At 43.1% G+C, this 20602-nt stretch overlaps 1 protein-coding gene across 3 annotated transcripts in view; it reads left to right on the top strand.

Annotated features, from left to right (window-relative positions):
* Nucleotides 1-20602, top strand: part of RNASEL (ribonuclease L) — a 164408-nt gene that overhangs the window by 93783 nt on the left and 50023 nt on the right. For all 3 annotated transcript variants that reach the window (XM_069232069.1, XM_069232070.1, XM_069232071.1), the window contains exons 3-4: nt 3281-3381; nt 6279-6463. In XM_069232069.1, coding sequence (XP_069088170.1) covers nt 3281-3381; nt 6279-6463 — 286 coding nt within the window. The remainder of the gene's footprint in view (nt 1-3280; nt 3382-6278; nt 6464-20602) is intronic.

Below are 20602 nucleotides of genomic sequence, written 5' to 3'. Positions count from 1 at the left end.
CAAACAGTGAGGAACACATTCATCTCAGCTGTCCCTTCTAGGCCAAACAATTTGGAAATGGGCAATTCACAATCAAATTCATCTATTAGCACAATACATTCCAGGAATAGACAATCAGTTGGCAGATCTCCTCAGCAGAAATCGCCAACAAACACACAAATGGGAGATTCACTCCCAAGTACTTCAAAAGTACTTTCAAAGGTGAGGAACACCAGACATAGATCTATTCGCAACAAGCAAAAACGCGAAATGCCAAAACTTTGCATCCAGACACCCACATCCTCTATCCAAGGGCAATGCTCTATGGATCAATTGGTCAAGGATATTTGCTTACGCTTTTCCCCCTCTCCCACTCCTTCCATTTCTAGTCAACAAATTACATCAAACGTCACTCAACATGATACTCTTAGCACCAACATGGGCACCCCAGCCTTGGTACACAACACTATTAGACCTAGCTGTAGTACCTCACTCCAAACTCCCAAACAGACCAGATTTTTAACCCAAAACAAAGGTCAAATCAGCCATCCAAACCCCAGTGCTCTCAATCTAGCAATTTGGCTCCTGAAGTCATAGAATGTGGTTATTTAAATCTTCCATCAGAATGTATGGAAGTAATTAAACAAGAACGAAAACCTATTACTAGACAGTGCTATGCGAACAAGTGGAAAAGATTTGTCTACTATTGTCAATCTAAAACCATAGATCCACCTACAGCATCTATACAAGATATTGTATGCTATTTACTTAATTTACAGAAATCAAATTTGGCTTTTTCATCCATTAAAATACACCTTACTGCAGTATCTGCATACTTACAAACTATTCAACATACTTCTCTATTCAGAGTTCCTGCTATCAAAGCCTTCCTGGAAGGATTAAAACACATCATATCACCCAGAACACCACCTGTTCCATCATGGAATTTAAATATTGTACTTACCAGACTCATGGGACCACCTTTTGAATCCATGCACTCTTGCCAAATTCAATTTTTAACATGGAAGGTCACCTTCCTTGTGGCTATTACTTCTTGAAGAAGAGTTAGTGAAATACAAGCACTCTTGAAGAACCTTTTTTCCAAGTGCACAAACTTAAGGTTGTACTAAGAACAAATCCAAAATTTCTACCAAACGTAGTATCTCCTTTTCACATCAATCAAACAGTGCAATTGCCAGTCTTCTTTCCACAGCCAGATTCTGTGGCAAAAAGAGCTCTTCATACATTAGATCTCAAAAGAGCTCTTATGTACTAAATAGACAGAACTAAAGATTTTAGGAAAACAAAGCAACTTTTTGTTGCTTTCCAACAACCACATATAGGCAATCCTATATCAAAACAAGGTTTAGCAAGATGGATTGTTAGATGTATACAAACATGTTGTATCAAAGCAAAGAGACAACTTTTGATCACTCCTAAAGCACATTCTACAAGAAACAAAGGTGCAACAGTGGTTTTTTTTAGTAAACATACCAATGGTTGATATATGCAAAGCAGCTACGTGGTCAACCCCTCATACATTTACAAAACACTACTGTGTTGATGTGTTCTCACAGCAACAAGCCACTGTAGGCCAAACTGTCTTAAGGACCTTATTCCAAACAATTTCAACTCCCACAGGCTAGCAACTGCTTTTTGGGAGGACTAACTGCTTTGTAGTCTATGCATAGCATGTGTATCTGAAGCTACACATGCCATCGAACGGAAAATGTCACTTACCCAGTGTACATCTGTGCGTGGCATGTAGTGCTGCAGATTCACATGCACCCTCCCTCCTCCCCGGAAGCCTGTAGTCGTTTAAGTTTCTAACATTTGTACATATGTATATACATCTACATTTGCATAGACATCTCTTATATTTCTATACTCTATCATTCCTTTTTTCACCCTCTGCGGGAAAACAATCTAACAATGGAGTCGATGCCCATGTGCAATTTAACCGAGAGGAGGAGTCACTCGATCCCGTGACTCTGAAAAGACTTCTTCGAGGAAAAACAACTTGTAACACTCCGAGCCCAACACTAGATGTTGGAAGGGATATGCATAGCATGTGAATCTGCAGCACTACATGCCACGAACAGACGTACACTGGGTAAGTGACATTTTCCATACATACACACACACTTCGTAAAACAAGTGCATTATTTTGGATCTATTAAACAATTACATTTACAGTTCTGCAGGTTTGACAACATTTTAAGATGACAACAATGAAGTTCTTTTAAATATAAGTAATGAATACTATCTGAATTATAAGTGGCTGTACTCAGAAGAGTTTAGCCTTCACACAAATGATGTTAACCGTATAGCAGTTAATTCCTTCTGCAGTGTATGGCGGGAAATGTTAATGTTCCTGTAGCCTTCATTAATCATTGTTGTACGCAACTGCTTTCAGTATTCTGTTTCAGCTAATATGTTCCATTCTTCCGTCAACATAAAGAAACATCTGCTATACATGTAGGGCTGTTTCATTCCAGTGAACCATTTATCTTTCAAACGTGGGCCACTGCTACCATGTACTGAAGTCAGGATCACACACATACTGATTGTCTCAAGTTCTGAGTGGTTTATATTTTCACCTACTCCTTTTGTTTTACAGTTGTAATCATCTCATTGCATAATTGTGTAGTTCCTAGTATTTGTATAGCGCCCGAACTGCCCATCTGGCATTGTAGATATTAAGCAGTCCGGAGTGATTATAGCCGTACTTGTACATTTGGTTTGAGACTGTGTGGTTGTAGTATCATCTGTGTGGAAGAGACTAGTGTGGTGGGTGTGTTCCTAACTTGTGGTGTTGACACGGCAAATGTCACTGCGGGTATGCAGTGTTTACAGGGTATGTGAAAAGAGCAGGGTCGTCATGCAGCATTTATTCAGCATTGTCGATTTCTGATTCATTGCAAGATGGTTGTGTTGTCCTGTAGATCAGGGTACATTGGTCGAATAACAACACTTCACTCGGGGTTCAGGTCCCTCTTTATTTAGGTTTTTAAGTTTAGAGTGTAGTGATATGCTGATAAATGTTTTACCATATCAACCGTTTTCCATGCATGTAAACTAATCCATGATCAGTTATGCAGGAATTTAACGATCTTCACATCTCATTTAGATAAAGTTTTCAATCAAGTGGAAAACAAACCTCTGCCTTACCCTAAGTCTTCACTGCACAATCATGTAACCAGTTTATGGTATTGATATGAAATCAGCCTATCGAAATTGCTGTTATTTCTAAATCAAAGAGATGAATGGTATTTATGAAAGTGTGTCCCACTGTCCTTAGATTACAGGGGAAAGTGCTATCTAGCAGACTTTGATAAGAGCCTGCGATTTGGAGACAGCGCGGATAACGTAAAGCGAGAGCTGATCAAAAGTGACATGCAGGTAATTTCAAATAATCGACCTGGTTTGGCACCGATCAAGCAGGGAGAGCTTGCGCAGGTCCGTGAATATCTTTTTTGCTCCACATTTTCTGACATAAGTACCTCCACAAAATGTCTTGTGTCCTTTTAAATGATCACTGTTTTCTGTGCGGTTTGTGGTGTCCACGTTCTTGTCCTGTAGAAAATGGTGTCTGTCCTTCCACCCTCTACCCTAGTGTTTCTACTGCCAAATAGCAAAGCAGGTGATGGTGGCCATTCTTCCCTCCCAGTGTAATTCTCTGTGCTGGTAACAGTGTCTGTCCTTTGCTCCCAAGGAACAGATCACTCGGAGATGCAGTAAACAAGGGAGGCATACCTCGGAGGTGAAATCCCGCCAGTCAGCACACGTCAAACACGCTTTTCATGGATGTTTTGGTTTATGGAGCTTGTTCAACCTACAGTTTTCCCAACAGTTAGGAGCAGTAACTTAAAATTGTGGGGAAAATTTAATTGTTTCACAACCCCGTTCTTTCTTCATCATGTTGGTAATGTCCACTAGTAAAATATTAGATGTCTCTTTATGCAAAGGGAAATCTGTGTGGGACTCCGACAGCCTCTTTCCAGTGTTACTGTTTTACTTTTGAGGAAAGAACCTATGAAGTTACAGTTGTCTTTTTCACTATTAGCTTAACATGTCCTGTGTGTGCTGAGACCTGGAAGCTTCCAGTGGCTGGTTGTAAAGCACCTGCTGTGAAATCTGAAGTAAAGACCTTTCGTGAGGTGGTCTGAGGGGAAACCTTACAGGAGGGTCGTTGACCTGAAAATCACATTACACGTGGTAATGCTCCTGGAACGGAAAAATACAATACCCCTGTCACCTGCTACCGCCTGAGTAACACTTTCTGCTGATAGTAATGATGGCGTTGAAAAGGAAAGTGGAATTGTAGAAATCTTTGTCATAAAGGCACTAAAATGCCAACAGAGTTGAGTGGTTCTCAACAATTTATTAGTATTACACATCACACATTACAGTATTTGCATGAGAGACTGTTAAGACAGTCAAATGTGCAAGGTGTCCCTCTGTTTAATCCCCCACAGACGAGCCAGAAGGGTGGGAGGTAGTAGGAGGTGAACCAGCTTTGTGTATTGCATGTGTGCAGGCACAAATGTAACATAACTCAACCCACAGAAAATAGTACCTTAGGGGGCCAAGAGACTACTCATTTTAGAATTCCACTTGCCCAGAACAGGATTAAAACATCTTAGAAATTCTTACCAGGTAGTCCATTTACTGGGGTTATGGCATCTGACCAGATGTCCACCTTCCTTGAGTTGGCATTTCTTAGTTAGGACGTTTGCTTTTGTGATGGTGACTCAAAGATTTCTGAAACTGTGAAGTAAAAATCCTTCCTTGGAAAGTAGGTGTGTAAATGCCAGTGGGGGCAGATATGTGACTTTGTTCTGGATAAGCAAGTAGGAAAGCAGTGGTTTGAAGAGTGTATCAAGAATGAAGGTAGTTAGTACAACCAAAGGTGGGTCCTCTTGAGCACATTCATAAGTGTATTGCAGAAGAGCTGGAGCCTATTTATGAAAAAACTCTAATTACCATCATTCTTAGCCTGCTAATAGTCAGTTTCGTCTTACTGCCCAGAACTTCCTTTTTGATTGTCTGAGGAATGGGCGACTCCTCCCAGTATCCATGGCTTCAGTGAGCACTTAATATTCAGAAGAAAGGTATCAAGACTATCCTTAAGAATACCCTTGAGGAAAACCGTAAATGGCAAAAACATTCTTGGACAATCTTGGTGATTCCTGATTTTTGATGATGGCTAATACAAGAGTTGATAAGCTAGGCACCAAAACCACCCTGAACAAGGGTAGAGTCTGAGCCCAGCATAAAGACTGCAAAATTAAATAATTCAGAAAGGAACCGAATTGCAGAAGAACGGGTAACAATTCATGGACAAAAGGCTTTCAAATGAATGATGAATGTGATGAAAAATAGCGAAATTAATTTATTGTGATGAATCCATATGGGCCAGATAGACGGAACATTACATTACAGGGAAAAAGTTCAGCAACATCTTGGATTAGAACTTCAGGCAACCAACACTAGGAAAGTGACTATCACAGCCATAGATTTAAGGCTAGCTACACCTGCTTCTTCAGGAGACCGGTGGCTTCCAGATGTGAGGTGAAGCATGCCTTGTTTGACAGCCTTCCTATTTGCCATGCTCTTGCCCCCTAAAGCTACACCTTCAGACTGGCACTCCACATGGACCACGGAACAGCATTCCAACTGGCCCTGATGGGGAATATGCCTCACCTAGTGCTTAGCATGAGGACTAGAATACAGGAATGTCTCTGGCAGATTCAACACCTACCAACCTTGATCTCTATCTGATTCTATTCTGTGTATTTATAATTATTCTGAGTGGAACACAATTTGAAGCTTTCAGACGTCTACATGGTTCATGTGCATCCCTTTGCCTTTATCTGTTTCACTGTAGCAGTCAAATTACTAGATTTGTCTCCATGTATTTATGCATAAGCTACTTTCATTTACAGTGGTGTAAGATAAGAGGAGACGCATAAGGGGAGAGGACTGCATATTCTTCTTTGGCCTAAGTACAGTTTAACCTTTAGACTGGCTCAAGTACTGTTGACTTGGATGCCATGATGTCACTTATTGGAATTTAAGTTTAATACTAATGGCACAGTGGTTGTAGGAAGTGAAACAACTATTAATTTCCAAAACAAATTTGAGTTGTTTTTTTACTAATGTAATAAAATGCTGTACATCATCCCCAGTGCATTTAGTTATGACCTGTGCTTTAATATTATTTTAAAACAATGCTCATTGAACATGCAAGTGTCTGTTGTGCCTTGGTAAGATAACATTCTTCCTTCCGGTTTCAGGGCCTAGCAAACGTGATCCAGTACATGACTGGAGTAGTGGGACAGGATATGAATGGATTACCTCTGGATGAGGTGGACAGTTCATTGGAGGCGGAGGACCTGATCCGAAAGCTTCTGAACCCAGATGAGGAGCACCAGTCCTTAAGGGACTTCTTTAAGCACCCCTTCTTTTGGAGCCGTGAAAGGTGAGAAAGGATATATGAATAACACAAGTAATACAGCCAGGACAGTGTTCAATTTATTTTTTTACATTACCAATTTATGTTTGTGTTACTCAGTTACACATATATACAATTTATGGCACATACGTGTACACTGATTTATCCAGACTCGCATGAGTGGCCCCATGCCCAGGTAAGTAATACTGCCATTACACCACATCTCCTCCCACTGGGAATGTTTGCATTTGTTTCTGAGACCTCTATGTCGGTTGCCCCTAATATGCAGAGGTGTAGGCTCACATCCTGAATCGATGTGTGCAGAATGGCTCTCTAATAAACACATGGTCATTACTCTTGCAAATATGTGGCCTCAGCCTTGTTGTTGGTATCCTGCGTACCTTTTTGCAAACATCACGAACGCAAAGCCGCAAACATGCCAAACTGTAATATTTATTCACAATAGGTTCCAACTATGTACACTGCTGCAACCATTAGATTGTGATATGCAGGCATAGCTCACTCATCTAAGAGACCATAACAGGATAAACTCTTACTCGTTTCAGATGTTGCAGGTAACTTACTCAAACACAAAATTCCCTTTATAGATGTTTGTGAAGCCCAAAGAAGTATTGCTGGCACACCCCTCTTGTTTCTCAATTATGATATAGTAGTTATGTTCTAGCCGTGTTAAAACCTACACTACAAATAAAAAACACCTGTTACAGTCCTTTTCTTATTTATATTAATATTTTCATTTATTGTGTGCTTATGTAAAATTTTCACAAATTAATTCAAATACTCCTTAAGTACTCTTAATTATTACTTCATTAAACATTATGTGAACTGCATTGGTTTTCTAACAAGAGTTGCTTTGAGTGTAAATATCTTGTTACAAGTATTATGCATAGTACATTAGAAAAAAAACTATGCATGTTTGTCCACCTCTTTTAAAGATATATCTTATTAGATCTAATGTTCCTCACTTTGACTGGTTCATCTCTACATATCTTAGTGGTAGACTAAAGGTGGCACACATAATGTCGGAGCTGCTGTGATGGCTTCTTCCTACTGAGTCTCAAAAGGGCCCATGCGATACTGCGTTGTGCTTTGATTTCCATGCCAGGAGAATACGTAGTTTAGAGCTAAGTTTTGGCTAGGATCCAACCTCTAATCTGGAAGTAGGTTCTAGCTACCATATATCTACCATATCTTTCCCACCTAGTTTGGTTGTCCTAAGAGTGTTGACTCGCATTTGGTTGTCCGCTTGTTGCCCCCAAACAAAGTATCCACTTCCATGTTCCACCATGACCTCTCTGTCTACTGTGTTGTGCATCTCTTGAAGATGACCTGTGTATCAAGATGGCCACAGTGGACTTACCAGTTGGTGGCTCAGACCTGTCAAGGAATTCTTAATCAGATTCTCACCTTTACCTTCCCTACTCTCCCCTCCTGATGCTTTTTGCAAACAAACAGCAGAGGAAGGATGTGGGGGAAAATATAGGAGAGTCAGAGACAACACAAATCTGGTGTCGAGGGATGACTGGCATGCTACCCGGTGGCACCCTTCTTTGTGCTGAGCAGCCCGTGCTTTTTCAAGTGCTTGCTGCTGCCACACCAGGTTTCTGACCTCCTGCCAGGCACCCTAGGTGCTCCCAGGAGTCGGGAACTAAAGCTGAGGAAGAAAGGAGGTCACACCTCCCGCTCTCAGCCGGGTCAGTGAATAGAGCCATCAGGACGGTGAGCTTCAAATGCTGGACCACCCCTGATAGCCCTCCCTGCTGTCCCCAGTGGAGGAAACAGCCGTCCCCCTTCCTCAGGCACATGTGCTCATGGCCCGGCTGGAAATTACGTATGCAGGACTATGCACACACCCAGCAGGCTAACCACACCTCTAGGGTTAGCAGCCCGGTCTGTGCACTAAATTTTGATTTCTGCCATCTTAGGAGTGTCAGGAAAGAGGGTTTTGGATAGCTAAAGGTGACCTGTCCCACCGGATATGGTCACCTCAGGGGTGGATTAGCTGTAGGAGCTAGCTGCCCATTGGCAACTAGTCTTCACACCCCTAACTCGCCTAAATCCAGGATTTAAGGAACACCCTCAGACACCAGAGCCTCAGATCTGATCGACCAACTTCGAAGAAGGACCAAGAGGAGCTCTGCATCACCGACAACCAGACTTTGTCTATTCATTCAAAGCAAAAGATGTAAAAACTGTCCCTGAGGCAACAGACTCAGAACTGCGTGATGGACCCCCGTCCTTGGCTGAAAGTCATCACTTCCGACCAGAGGGACCGCTGTGGAAGCCAGAGGCACCTTCCGTCTCCCTTTGACTAGTGGCACTACTCCCCTGCAAACTGCACGTAAAAATACCCGCAGATTCCAAATCTTCATCAACCATTGGGGCCCACAGTGGGATCGTCGAAAACTGGGTGGTCCATGGTATTCTGGGAGTTGTAGTCTAGCCTGCCTCCAAGTTTCAGGCTGCTACACCACTCCTTTGGACCCCAGGAAGTATCTAGAGGATTTTTGCACCCTTACCACTCCCAAGGCTCGTTGGTTGCCAGTCCGGTATCTAACCCCCACATTTGATGGTGTAGGGCATAGCGTGCAAACTGCAGCTGGCATCGGAAACCCAGCCCCAGCTGAGATTTGGCATCCCCTTGACAGCAATGTGTGTGAGTGTTAAAATTAGCACCAGCGCAAGTCCTGTTCAGCACCACAGACAGCCAGAGCAACTCTGCACCTGGACCCCATGGACCAGGTAGAAGTGAAATGACTGCTGTGGCCTAGACCTAGGACCTGCACAACCTTAAGCCTGCATGGGTTTCCTGCAGCTTGCCCTCTTAAGTGGTTGTTTGTCAACAGTGGTTTCCCGCCATTGACTTCAAAGTGAGTCCCGTTCAGCACCACAGACAGACAGGTCCACTCTGCAATCAGACGCCATGGGCCAGGTAAAACTGAACTGACTGTTGTCAATTGGTCCTATGGACTGCACATCTTTAACCCTGTAAGGGTTTCATCCAAATTGCTTTCTAATTACATTTTTGCAATTAGTGATATTTCTCGCTTAAACTTCAATGCAAAGTTTGAATGCCAGTTCTCCTGTGATTTAATATGGCTTCTAAAATCTATAACTCCGGTAATACTTGTCCAATTGTGTTCGTTATGGTGTCTAACTCTATATAAAAATGAGCTCAATCTTTATAAATTGGTGTCAGATTTCTTTTGAGTCGTGTCAGTAACTTATTGTCCATGTTGGTGCTCTGAAATGCTTAACACATGTTTATCTGAGTAAAACCCGACTGCTCTTTGCCACACTACCAGGACTGAGCTAAAAATGTACTAGTCTGAATCCAAGGACAATCTTTGGGGTATTGTGAGCATTACACGGTGACAACTAACCCCCATACCATATAATACACCACTTTTTTACAAAGGGTATAAGGAAACAATAGCTTCAGACATGCATCAACTGACAATGCACAGGAAAATAAATTACCAGCTTCAAAAGTAGCAATAGTGATAATGAGTCAGCAGAGAAGAACTGACTTTCTTCCCTGGAGCCCGATTAACCAGTATTTGAGGGGGAAGTCAGTATGCAGTGTAGGCAGTAGAAGCTGGAGCCTATATAATGCCTGAATGCAAGCAACTCTTTGAAACTGGAGCAGAAAGGACAGGTAAGGAGGAGAAATTAAGGAAAACAACAAAGGTATGAGGTGGAGAGGGTGCATACGTGGTCGGATGTGAAAATACAAAGACACCTAGGTCATTTAACTAGGTGCCATGTTTTTGTAAGTAGGTATCCTTACAATGCTTCTGCTTGTCTTGGTCCTGACGCTCTTAAGAGGGACGCACAATTACACTGTTCTTTCCTCTGGGAAAGCCACATTTATAGTTCTTATCTTTGCAAAGCGATCTTCATCTTCCATCCACCATTAATGCCAAGTCCTGTCTGTAGGAAGACATTTTGTGTGCCTAACCTGCCTCATATGGGCCCTCATAAGAACCCTACACCAGAAATACTACCCCTTTTGAGAAGGCACTGACCAGATTTATGAGAATATCTATGATGAGACCTGGCCACTAATTGAGGACCATAAACAAAATCATCAGGTTCTCATTATCTTTTGGAGATCATTAAATTATAGATTTTACCATGTTGTATAAGGGAGTCAAGGAAGAACTACACATCATGATTTTTAATTAATTTCCAATCACAGGAGTGGAAGGAGGACCACTGGGCTCAAACAGAGCTGGTTTTGCCTTGGGTACATTCACAACGAGTTGTGTTATGTAATGAGACTGCAAGGCGAGTCATAGTGCTGTAGAACCCACTCATCTGAGGATTTATAAGGGACCAACCAACTTGGCACAAACGGAGGGGTGACATCCTGTTATGGACAGAAACTTTTGCAGAAAGCCACGTTTTGTCCCCAACTTGTAGGGAGGAGTAGGCCAGTGATTCCCATCAAGGACACATTGGTTCAATGACTTGGCATGTAAGAGATGTTGATAATGAAGGAATAGTTGTTGGAGACAGGGCTTAAGGCAAACTATGTGAAACTTATATTGCAGAAAAGAGATGAACTCTCCAAAGAACTATTCAAATAATTTCTGTATGCCAATTCTGCTAGAGCTAACCACTTTGCCCAGTCCTCTTGATGACTTATGAGAAAACATCAGAAATATTGTTTAGTGTATTGATTTAACCTTTCAATCCGTCCATCCATTTGAGAATAAGTTTACAGTCCCTAGTCTTTTCAATAGAAATTTCCAAAACTGTGATGTATACTGAGGACCTCTGTCTATCAATCTTTTTCCCTGGAGATCGTTGATAATTATATTGCCCTAACTGTGTTTTGCAAGTACAGGGCCCGTGACAATCTTTTGGACGATTGTTTTACGAAATAACCCACCTCAACAGTGGTTTTGAAAGCACAGGTAGAGTTTGTAAAGGCCCTGCGGGTTTCTTTGCTTTGTCTTTTCTGTGCACAGATGGAACAAAAGGGGTACATAGTTGTTGATTTGTTCATAGATCTGGACCACCAAGTACTGATCTAATAGTTAATTCATCTTCTTTTTCCCCATAGTGGCCTCCCATGAGGTAACTGTGAAACCACTGCAAAGCCCTATGTTGGTGCTCCGGTGTGGACAAAAGCAGTGGCCAGCAAAGATCATTATTTCATTGTGAACATTGGCTTTTTATTTGATCCACTCATGGGGGCTTACAGTAGTCTGAGCATCAGATATCTGCTGCATAAATGACTGCAGTTTGACTGGTTTAATATAGGGTGGGAATTTATGGAGCAGGAGGTACGCCTTATGAGACTTTTCGGTTGTCTTAATTGGGCATCAGTCTTCCTGTGCTGGTGATCTACTTGATAAGTGATGTTATAATTAAATTGAGTTAAAATACAGTCCATCTGGTCAGGCAAGAATTGATACCCTTCATGAAATGGAGGAAAAGTTCGGCCTCACGGTCTACGAAATCCTGATCACAAGCTTGGTTACCTCTAAAACCCTTATTATATGTTTCCCAGAGTAAAACTTGTTATTTCACTATCCATGGAATTACCAGTACTGGGGGTCCCAATAAATTAGAGAGTAGGGAAATAAAAGGTAGCACTATTTCTTGGGAATAGAATTAGGGACTCTGGTTTCCCACATTTTTCCCAGCATTTCATTTGGAGATTTCGACTGCATTAATGAGCTGAAATCTTTGTGTAAAACACCACAACCTATAATTCTCATGAGCCACTCTTAATGCCATGTTTATGCCCTGGACTGTGAAGAGCTTACCGAGGACCCTGTAGTCTCAGAAAGGGAAGATGTGAATCCAGCTTCAGCATAGAAAGGCAGCACTTGAAAAGTAATAATGCAGAGTAAAGCCTCTCACTCCCTGATTTCACGTTGTGCTAAATGCCCACTTGTTAATCATCGCTGTCCCCGATTATTCCCTCGACAGATTTGATTTTTCCTTCCTGCATTAGCCTTCGTTTGATCTGTTTTCTGTTGGGGTTTTAAGTCTTTGTTATCCTCTTTTTTACAAGCAGTTGGATCATTACTTGTGGAGCATCTTTCCTTGAACCCCTTGTTCTCATGGGTTCTTTTTTCCTTCCCGATGTCAGGATACGTTTAGTGCCTTGCTGTTATCACCACCGCCATTTACGTCTTTCGTCAAGAATTACAAAGAGTGCCTAAGGAGATTTTGTTTACTTTTGTGACTTTTTCCTACAAATGTTGACCCTCTTCAGTAAACAGCTGTTACAGTTAATTTCTATTATTCCGTGCTGGGTGTAACTGTGGCTTCTAGGAGGAGTCGCCTGTTCCTCGAAGGACGTTTGCCAGAGCTTTTGCGCATCCAGCTCTTGCATTGTAATGAGGGCCTAAGGAGTGGTGACAATGTGAGGAGTCTCTTTGATTGCCAACAGCTCGTGGCCATTGATGGTGTAATTTTTTCGGTCCTGGATAGTGTCCTTGAATAATATGCCACAAGGTGTAACTCCGCAGTACTTAGATGCCTTTGCGACAATATTGCCGTTACAGCTATAGAGTAAGCATCTGTCTCCACAGTAAAAGGTACCTGATCACCTGAATGCATGAAAAGTGGGGCTATTGGGAAGGTTACTTTCAATAATTGGAAAACCTTCTCTTGATCACCAGTCCAGTGAAATAGAATCCCCTGCTTGCACGGACGACCTGGATAGTGGATGCGAAATCCTGTGTAAAATGAGGATAAAAGTTGGAGAAGCTGATTAAACATATTTCAGTAACATTGGTAGGTTGGGGACTGCTTGCGCAGTACCTTAACTGTTTTTCTCATACATTGATAACAACTGCAGAATACTGAAGCCCAAAAATGTAATGCTGAAAACTTTGAAAATATGTGTTTCAGCCATCGCACAGGGCAAATGGCGTTATCTATTCAATATTTCTTTAATGTTTCTGCCATGTTTTGCAGGTTTTTAGAAAAAAAAAAACAGGATGTCATAGAGGTACATGATTACATACGTGTCTAATAGATACCTGAAAATCTCATTTACATATTACTGCAATGCTTCTGGAGTACCCCATAGGCCAAACGTCATCACCAATATTGAGAGTGGCTGCATTGTGTATTCAGTCTCCCACTCTTCGCCCTCCCTGATTCAAACTAAGTTGTAGGCTCTTCTGTGGTCATTTGGAAAATACTGCTGCTGTTTTCATCTGATCTGATTAGGTGGAAAAAAGGGCAATTGGTAGCAGTTTCTGACTTTGATTGAATTCAAAAGTCAACACAAGGATGATCCCGCCTACAGGGTTCAGGAATACACAAGGATGATGCTGCCTACGAGGTTCAGGAATACACAAGGATGATAATGCCTGCAAGGTTCAGGAATAAAGAAGATTGGAGCTCCTGCAGAGGACATAATAAATGTTTTATTCAGATTTTCCTTCAGATATTGCTTTAACAACTGATCATCCTTGTCCGGTGAAGGGTAAATTTGACTGTGGAGAAGGTCTGGTCCTGGTATCAATTTGATAACTCAGTCAGAGATTCTATGTGGGGTAACTTGTCTGCTCCATTCTTACAAAATACATCTGCCTACTATTTGTATACTTGAGTGTGTTGTCATTTTTGCATGTTATTGATTTAATGACTTAACTGTATATAATCATAAACACGTAACTTGTGTCTTACCAGCAGGAAGCAGGACTTCAAACAATATTGCAAGTGAAATGTGAGAGATGGTACCTACCATCTGATCTCTGAGTAATGCCTCTGTAAATGCTAGGTTCCTAAAACTATGGCAAATGCCGGGACTTCAATGATATCAAAAGTACACTTTGCCACATGACCTTTTGTAACCAAGTGCTTTGTACGTCAACGTACATCTCTTCAGGTAAAAGGTGTTTCAGCCTCTGGAGTAGATTTATGTAGGGTAGTATGCTGTTGTGTGTTTTTTTCTAGAAAACTGTATCCATGAGACCTTCTCAGGCTCTAGAGCTAAGTAAGGCTAAGGCATTCAGTGGTTCTTCCAGGTAGCTAGAGCACGTAAATATAAAAATGGGCATTGGGAGGTGTAAGGCTTGAAAGATTGTCATGGCCGATCCTACCTTGTTCGCAAGAGCTGAGCCTGATCTTTGTTTTGATAAATGAGGACAGGAGCGAATAAAGTGCTCTCATTTGCTGCAATACAAAATCCCTATTTGTACAACCTCTCTTTTTCTTCCTTAGTGAGGGTTCTCTTTACGTTACGTTTTTGATGGCTTTTTAATTGGAAGCATCAGGCTGACTTCCATCCGCAACACTGTGTAACAAAACCCAACTTAAATCTGTAGTAATATTCGGACGATTAGCAACCAGAGGGAGCGGTCTTTAAGTTCTTATTGAGACTTTGGAAAAAGGCTGCTGCCGCCTTCATCAGCCTATCCTGGTCTTAGAGTGCTGCTGTAATACACTGATTGATGTGTAAAGTAGAGCGAGGCGGAAGATGCCCGACACAGGCCCAGATTTACTCATGCAGCCCTCTCACCCATATAAACCCAGGGCAGTGTGAGCACATGATAATCAAATGTCAAGAAGATTCAAAAACATACCTGGAATGGCCGTCTATTTTTTCTTGTAGAGCCTTTTGTTATGCAGGAGCCTTCAAAGTAAAATCTCTAGGAATTGATCTTGATTCAAATCTCTGCATGGCATACCAGGCCGAACAGACTGCATCTAAAGGCTGACACCCTATATGCAATCCAAAAGCTGAAACCTTTTTTCCAAGTCTGACTTCAAACCTGTTGTTCAGTGTTTAGTGTGCTCCAAAATGGAGTATGCAGCTCTGTGCTAACGTGTATTTCTACAAGTTATCACATCCCTCTCAAAGGAGTGGTTCATTTCTCATCTAGACTTCTTTCTGGAACAACAAAAATTCAATCGCAGCATTGCAGTACTTCAAGATGTACACTGGTTACCACTTGGGGACAGAATTAATTTGAAATAAGGCTGTATTTTCTATAAACTTCTACATCTTCACTGTCCTTATTACCTTTTGTCCACCTTCAGGAGATCTGGTGGTGCTAAGAATCCGAGAAATCTACAGAATCACATTGTATTCTACAAGACATTCCTCACATAAGTCTTTTGCAGTGCTGGGACAAAGGCCTGGAACTCCTTTTCAGGGAACCCTGATTTGGAACTTGAATCGTGCCTGAAAAAAAACCTCACCTACTAATATCAGTTACCCCTCTTCCTTTTCACCAGATCTCCGTGTAAGGCCTCTCGTTCTTCTTCAGCCTTTCTGGATGCAGAAGGTTAATTGAAACCCTTTATTGAATGCTATGGTTAGATAGAAGCTGTTTCCTACAAATTAAGAGGCTCAGACCTCTGTTTCCTTTACTTTCCATCAAGATCTGTGCTGTGTTTTGGGTAATCATGGTAAACGCTGGTTTGGGTTATTGAAGTGTCAGTCTACCCAAAAATCGTCTGGGTAGACAACAGCAAGCCCAGAATGCCACTGTGCAGTCTTTGGTATCCACGGAAAACATTATTTGCTGCAAGCCTGCGGATTTTACACTGGCCTCCAGTCTTCGAGTGAATTTAATGTAAGATCCTGTGAGTGGTGTAAAACTGCCTCCATCATAAAGGACCACGGTATCTCTGCTCCAGGATTACCTCCTACTATCCTGTTCTGTATTTAAGTGCCATATCTACAAACACATTTTCCCATAGGAACCGAAAGGGTAAAATCCTTTGATAATCTGAGCTTTTTGGCTCTCATAAAAAAAAGGCTTAAAACGAAGAGAAAAAATTACTTGTTAAAAAGCCAAGTTTTAACCCCTTCACTGTCAGGCCTTTTCCCCACCTGTGCCGAGCCTTTTTTTTGGCTATTTGGGGCAGTTCACGTTTCGGCCTTCATAACCGTTTGTTCACATAAGCTAGCCAAGCCAAATTTGTGTACTTTTTTTCCAACATCCGAGGGATTCTAGAGGTATCCAGACTTCGTGGGTTCCCCTGAAGGAGCCCAAGAAAGTAGCCAAAATACAGCAAAAATTTCATAAAAAAAAAAAAAAATGGGTAGAAAGGACTGCAGAAGAAGGCTCGTGGTTTTTTCCCTGAAAATGGTATCAACAAAGGGATTGCGGTGGTAAAATCACCATCTTCCCAGCTTTCAGGAACAGGCAGACTTGAATAAGAAAACCCCATTTTTCAACACAATTTTGACATTTTACTGGGACATACCCCATTTTTACAATTTTTGTGTGCTTTTAGCCTTCTTCCAGTTAGTGACCGAAATGGGTCAGAAACCGTTGTTGGATCCCAGATAGCGAAATATTTCTGAAAAGTAGACACAATTCTGAATTCAGCAAGGGGTCATTTGTGTGGATCTTACAAGTGTTTCCTACAGAAAATAACAGCTAAAATAAAAGAATATTGAAATTGAGGTAAAAAAACAGCCATTTTTCTCTACATTTTACTCTGTAACTTTTTCCTGCGATGTCAGATTTTTGAAAGCAATATACCATTACGTCAGCTGGACTCTTCCGGTTGCGGGTATATATAGGGCTTGTAGGTTCATCAAGGACCCTAGGTACCCAGAGCCAATAAATGAGCTGCATCTTGCAATGGGTTTTCATTCTATACCAGGTATACAGCAATTCATTTGCTGAAATATAAAAAATGAAAAATAGGTATCAAGAAAACATCTGTATTTCCAAATTGGTCACAAGATAAGGTGTTGAGAAGCAGTGGTTATTTGCACATTTCTGAATTCCGGTGTGCCCATACTAGCATGTGAATTACAGGGCGTTTCTCAAATAGACATCTTTTTTACACACTGTCTTACATTTGGAAGGAAAAAATTTAGCGAAAGACAAGGGGCGATAACACTTGTTTTGCTATTCTGTGTTCTGCCAATAAAAATGGTACCTCACTTGCGTGGGTAGGCCTAGCGCCCACGACAGGAGCTGCCCCAAAACACAACATGGACACATCACATTTTCACAAAGAAAACAGAGCTGTTTTTTGCAAAGCGCCTAGCTGTGGATTTTGGCCTCTAGCTCAGGTGGCACCTAGCAAACCTGCACAGTTTTTAAAACTAGACACCTAGGGGAATCCAAGATGGGGTGACCTGTGGGGCTCTGACCAGGTTCTGTTACCCAGAATCCTTTGCAAACCTCAAAAGTTGGCCAAAAAAACACTTTTTCCTCTCATTTTGGTGACAGAAAGTTCTGGAATCAGAGAGAAGCCACAAATTTCCTTCTACCCAGCGTTCCCCCAAGTCTCCCGATAAAAATGGTACCTCACTTTTGTGGGTGGGCCTACTGGCCGCGAAAAGAAATGCCCCAAAACACTATTTGGACACCTCAAAATTATCAAATACAAAACTAACTGTTTTTGCGTCGGGGCACCTGCGTTTTTGGTCCTGGGTTCAGCAGCCTTCTAGGGAAACCTACCAAACCTAGACATTTCTGAAAACTAGACACCCAAGGGAGTCCAGTGAGGTGTGACTTGCGTGGATCCCCCAATGTTTTCTTACGCAGAATCCTCAGCAAACCTCAAATTTAGCTAAACAAATCAAATTTTTCCCACATTTCTGTGTGGGATCACCGCACTGGGACACAGTTCATACCACCTAATGTTCCCCTCAGTCTCCCGGTAAAAATGATACCTCATTTGTGTAGATGGGCCAAGTGCTTGTGAAATGGAAGAGCCAAAAACATGTCGATATTGAGGGGGAACCAAAGGGGGTCCAAAAGAGCAGTTTGCAAAAAATCTTTTTTAGGCTGACAATTGCAGCAGAATTTTTATGGGTATAGATGAGACAATGCTGGGTGGTTGGAATTTTGTAGATTCCTGCAGATTCCGGAAGATTCCATCACAAAAACGTGTGATTTCCAGCAAAGTTGGAGGTTTGCAGGGGATTGTGGGTACAAAAATGGTGTGGGGTGCATTTGAAACACACCACCCTGGAATCACCTAGATGTTTAGTTCTCAGATTTGTCTAGGTCTTGTGGGTTTTTCTACATGGCAGCATCCCAAAGTCCATAAAGTGCCCTCACCATTCCAAGTGGGACAATTTTGAGAGTTAGCCAAGCTCTCATGGCCCAAATCTAAAACTAAAACCCAAAATAATCAAATTTCTTCTTGCTTGCTGCCGGATAAGATGTTTTAGAGTGCGGGGAGAGCTGAAAGACTGTTACCCCCTTCAGTTGGGGTGGGGGCATAACGAGGCCCATACTGGTTGGTAGCCACCACCCCAATATATATATATATTTTTTTTTTATTTACAGGCGTCTTGTAGACTTTCTGCCCCCCCGGGGTGTAGATCAGGTATAATTGCCCCATCTGCCCACTGTTGGGCTGAACAACTTTGGCCCCATTTATTTGGGGTGGGGGTATGGCCATACTGCCACCCTCTTGTTTTTGAAAAAAAACCTTCCCTGGCCTCTGGTGGGCTTTCTGCCCCCTTTGGAGGCAGATGGGCCTTCTAAAAATAGGCCGGGCAGATATGGCCAACAGTAATGTGCCCCCATGGGGAGCTACCCTTACACAAGGGGCTGCCCCTCTAAAGAAAACACACTAATACACACACACCAATCCCTGGTGCCTAAGTGGTTTTTGCCCCCCTTGGGGGCAGGTTGGCCTAACAAAAATCGGCCGATCTGCCCCCAAGGGGGGCAGAAAAGGGCTAAATACAATTTGCCCCCCAGGGGAGCGACCCTTGCCTAAGGGGTCGCTCCCCACCGCTAAAAACAAAACAAACAAAAAAAAACCTAAAAAATGTATCCCTGGCACCTAGAGGTTTCTGCCCCCGCGGGGGCAGATCGGGCGAATAACAATAGGCCAATCTGTCCCCGGGGGGGCAGAAATGGCCTAAAATAAATTTGCCCCTGTGATGCTATTAATTGTGTTTGACCAATGACTTTGTATTTCACCACTGCGCATATTAGTTGCTCGATGTTCACCAGTAGCACATTATGGCCCTCATTCTGACCTCGGCGGTCTTTTCGCAAGACCGCCGAGTTACCGCCGCGGTGAAGACCGCCGACCGCGGCGGTATGCCGCTGTGCGCATTCCGACCGCTGGGAGCGTTCCGCCGGGAAACCGCCGGCAGCCAGACTGGCGGTCGGCGGGAAAGTGGAGACTGGTCAACCTCCACCGCCACGCCAGCAGAACACCGCCCCCAGAATTACGACCCACATTTCTGTGTGGCGGTCTTCTGTTGGCGGTGTGCTGTCGGCGGTCACGTCCCTATGGCTCCCGTCGCCTCCCGGAGGGCCAACGCACAAGGTAAGTTGATCGTCCGTGAGGGGAGGGGGTGGGGGGGTGTTGTGTGATGTGTGCGTGCATGGGGGTGTGCAGATGTGCATGTTGGGGTGCGTGCATGTCGGGGTGCGTGTATGTGCATTTCGGGGTGGGGGTGGGGAGGGGGTTCGTACCACCTCTGGGGGGTGGCAGGGGGGTGGAGGGGGTGGGGGGAGGACTCGGGGGGCAGTGGGGGGTGGGGGGGGGACCCCTATCAGTGCCAGGGAAGGAATTCCCGGGTCCCGATAGTGCCTACCGCCATGGTTCGCATGGCGGTTCCCGACCGCCAGAAACCGCGGTGGTAAGCAGGGTCATGATACGGGTGGCGGTCTTGGGGCGACCGCCGGGCCGGAGTGCGCAAACTCCAGCCCGTCGGTCATGACCGCCGTGGCGGTCGGAGTGGCGAAGTGGCGGTCGATCGCGGCGGTGACCGCCGCGGTCAGAATGCCATTTTTTGGACCGCCGGTCTGTTCGCGGTCCGACCGCCGCCTCTCCGCCAAGGTCAGAATGAGGGCCTATATGTTTTGTTCAGTTTAGCTGCCAATTGGCTTTGACATGGTGTTAGCCATTACATTTTGTATTCAGTTTAGCTGCCTATTGGCTTTGACATGGCATTAGACATTACATTCTGTATTCAGTTTAGCTGCCTAATGGCTTTGACATGGTGTTAGCAATTACATTGTGTATTCACTTTAGCTGCCTACTGGCTTTGACATGACATTAGACATTACATTTGCTATTTAGGTTAGCTGCCTATTGGCTTTAACGTGGGGTTAAGACATTGCAGATGAGCTGTGTTTTTCCACAAGATGGACCAATCTGTTTTCTTCACACCAGACCTTAGCTGATAAGAGCACGTAGATTTTGTGTTTACCTCACAATCCA

This window comes from Pleurodeles waltl, chromosome 4_2 (assembly GCF_031143425.1).
Source record: "Pleurodeles waltl isolate 20211129_DDA chromosome 4_2, aPleWal1.hap1.20221129, whole genome shotgun sequence".
NCBI classification, from domain to species: Eukaryota; Metazoa; Chordata; class Amphibia; order Caudata; family Salamandridae; genus Pleurodeles; species Pleurodeles waltl.
The sequence above is the reverse complement of the archived record's forward strand: the minus strand, read 5'-3'. Positions and strand labels throughout refer to the sequence as shown.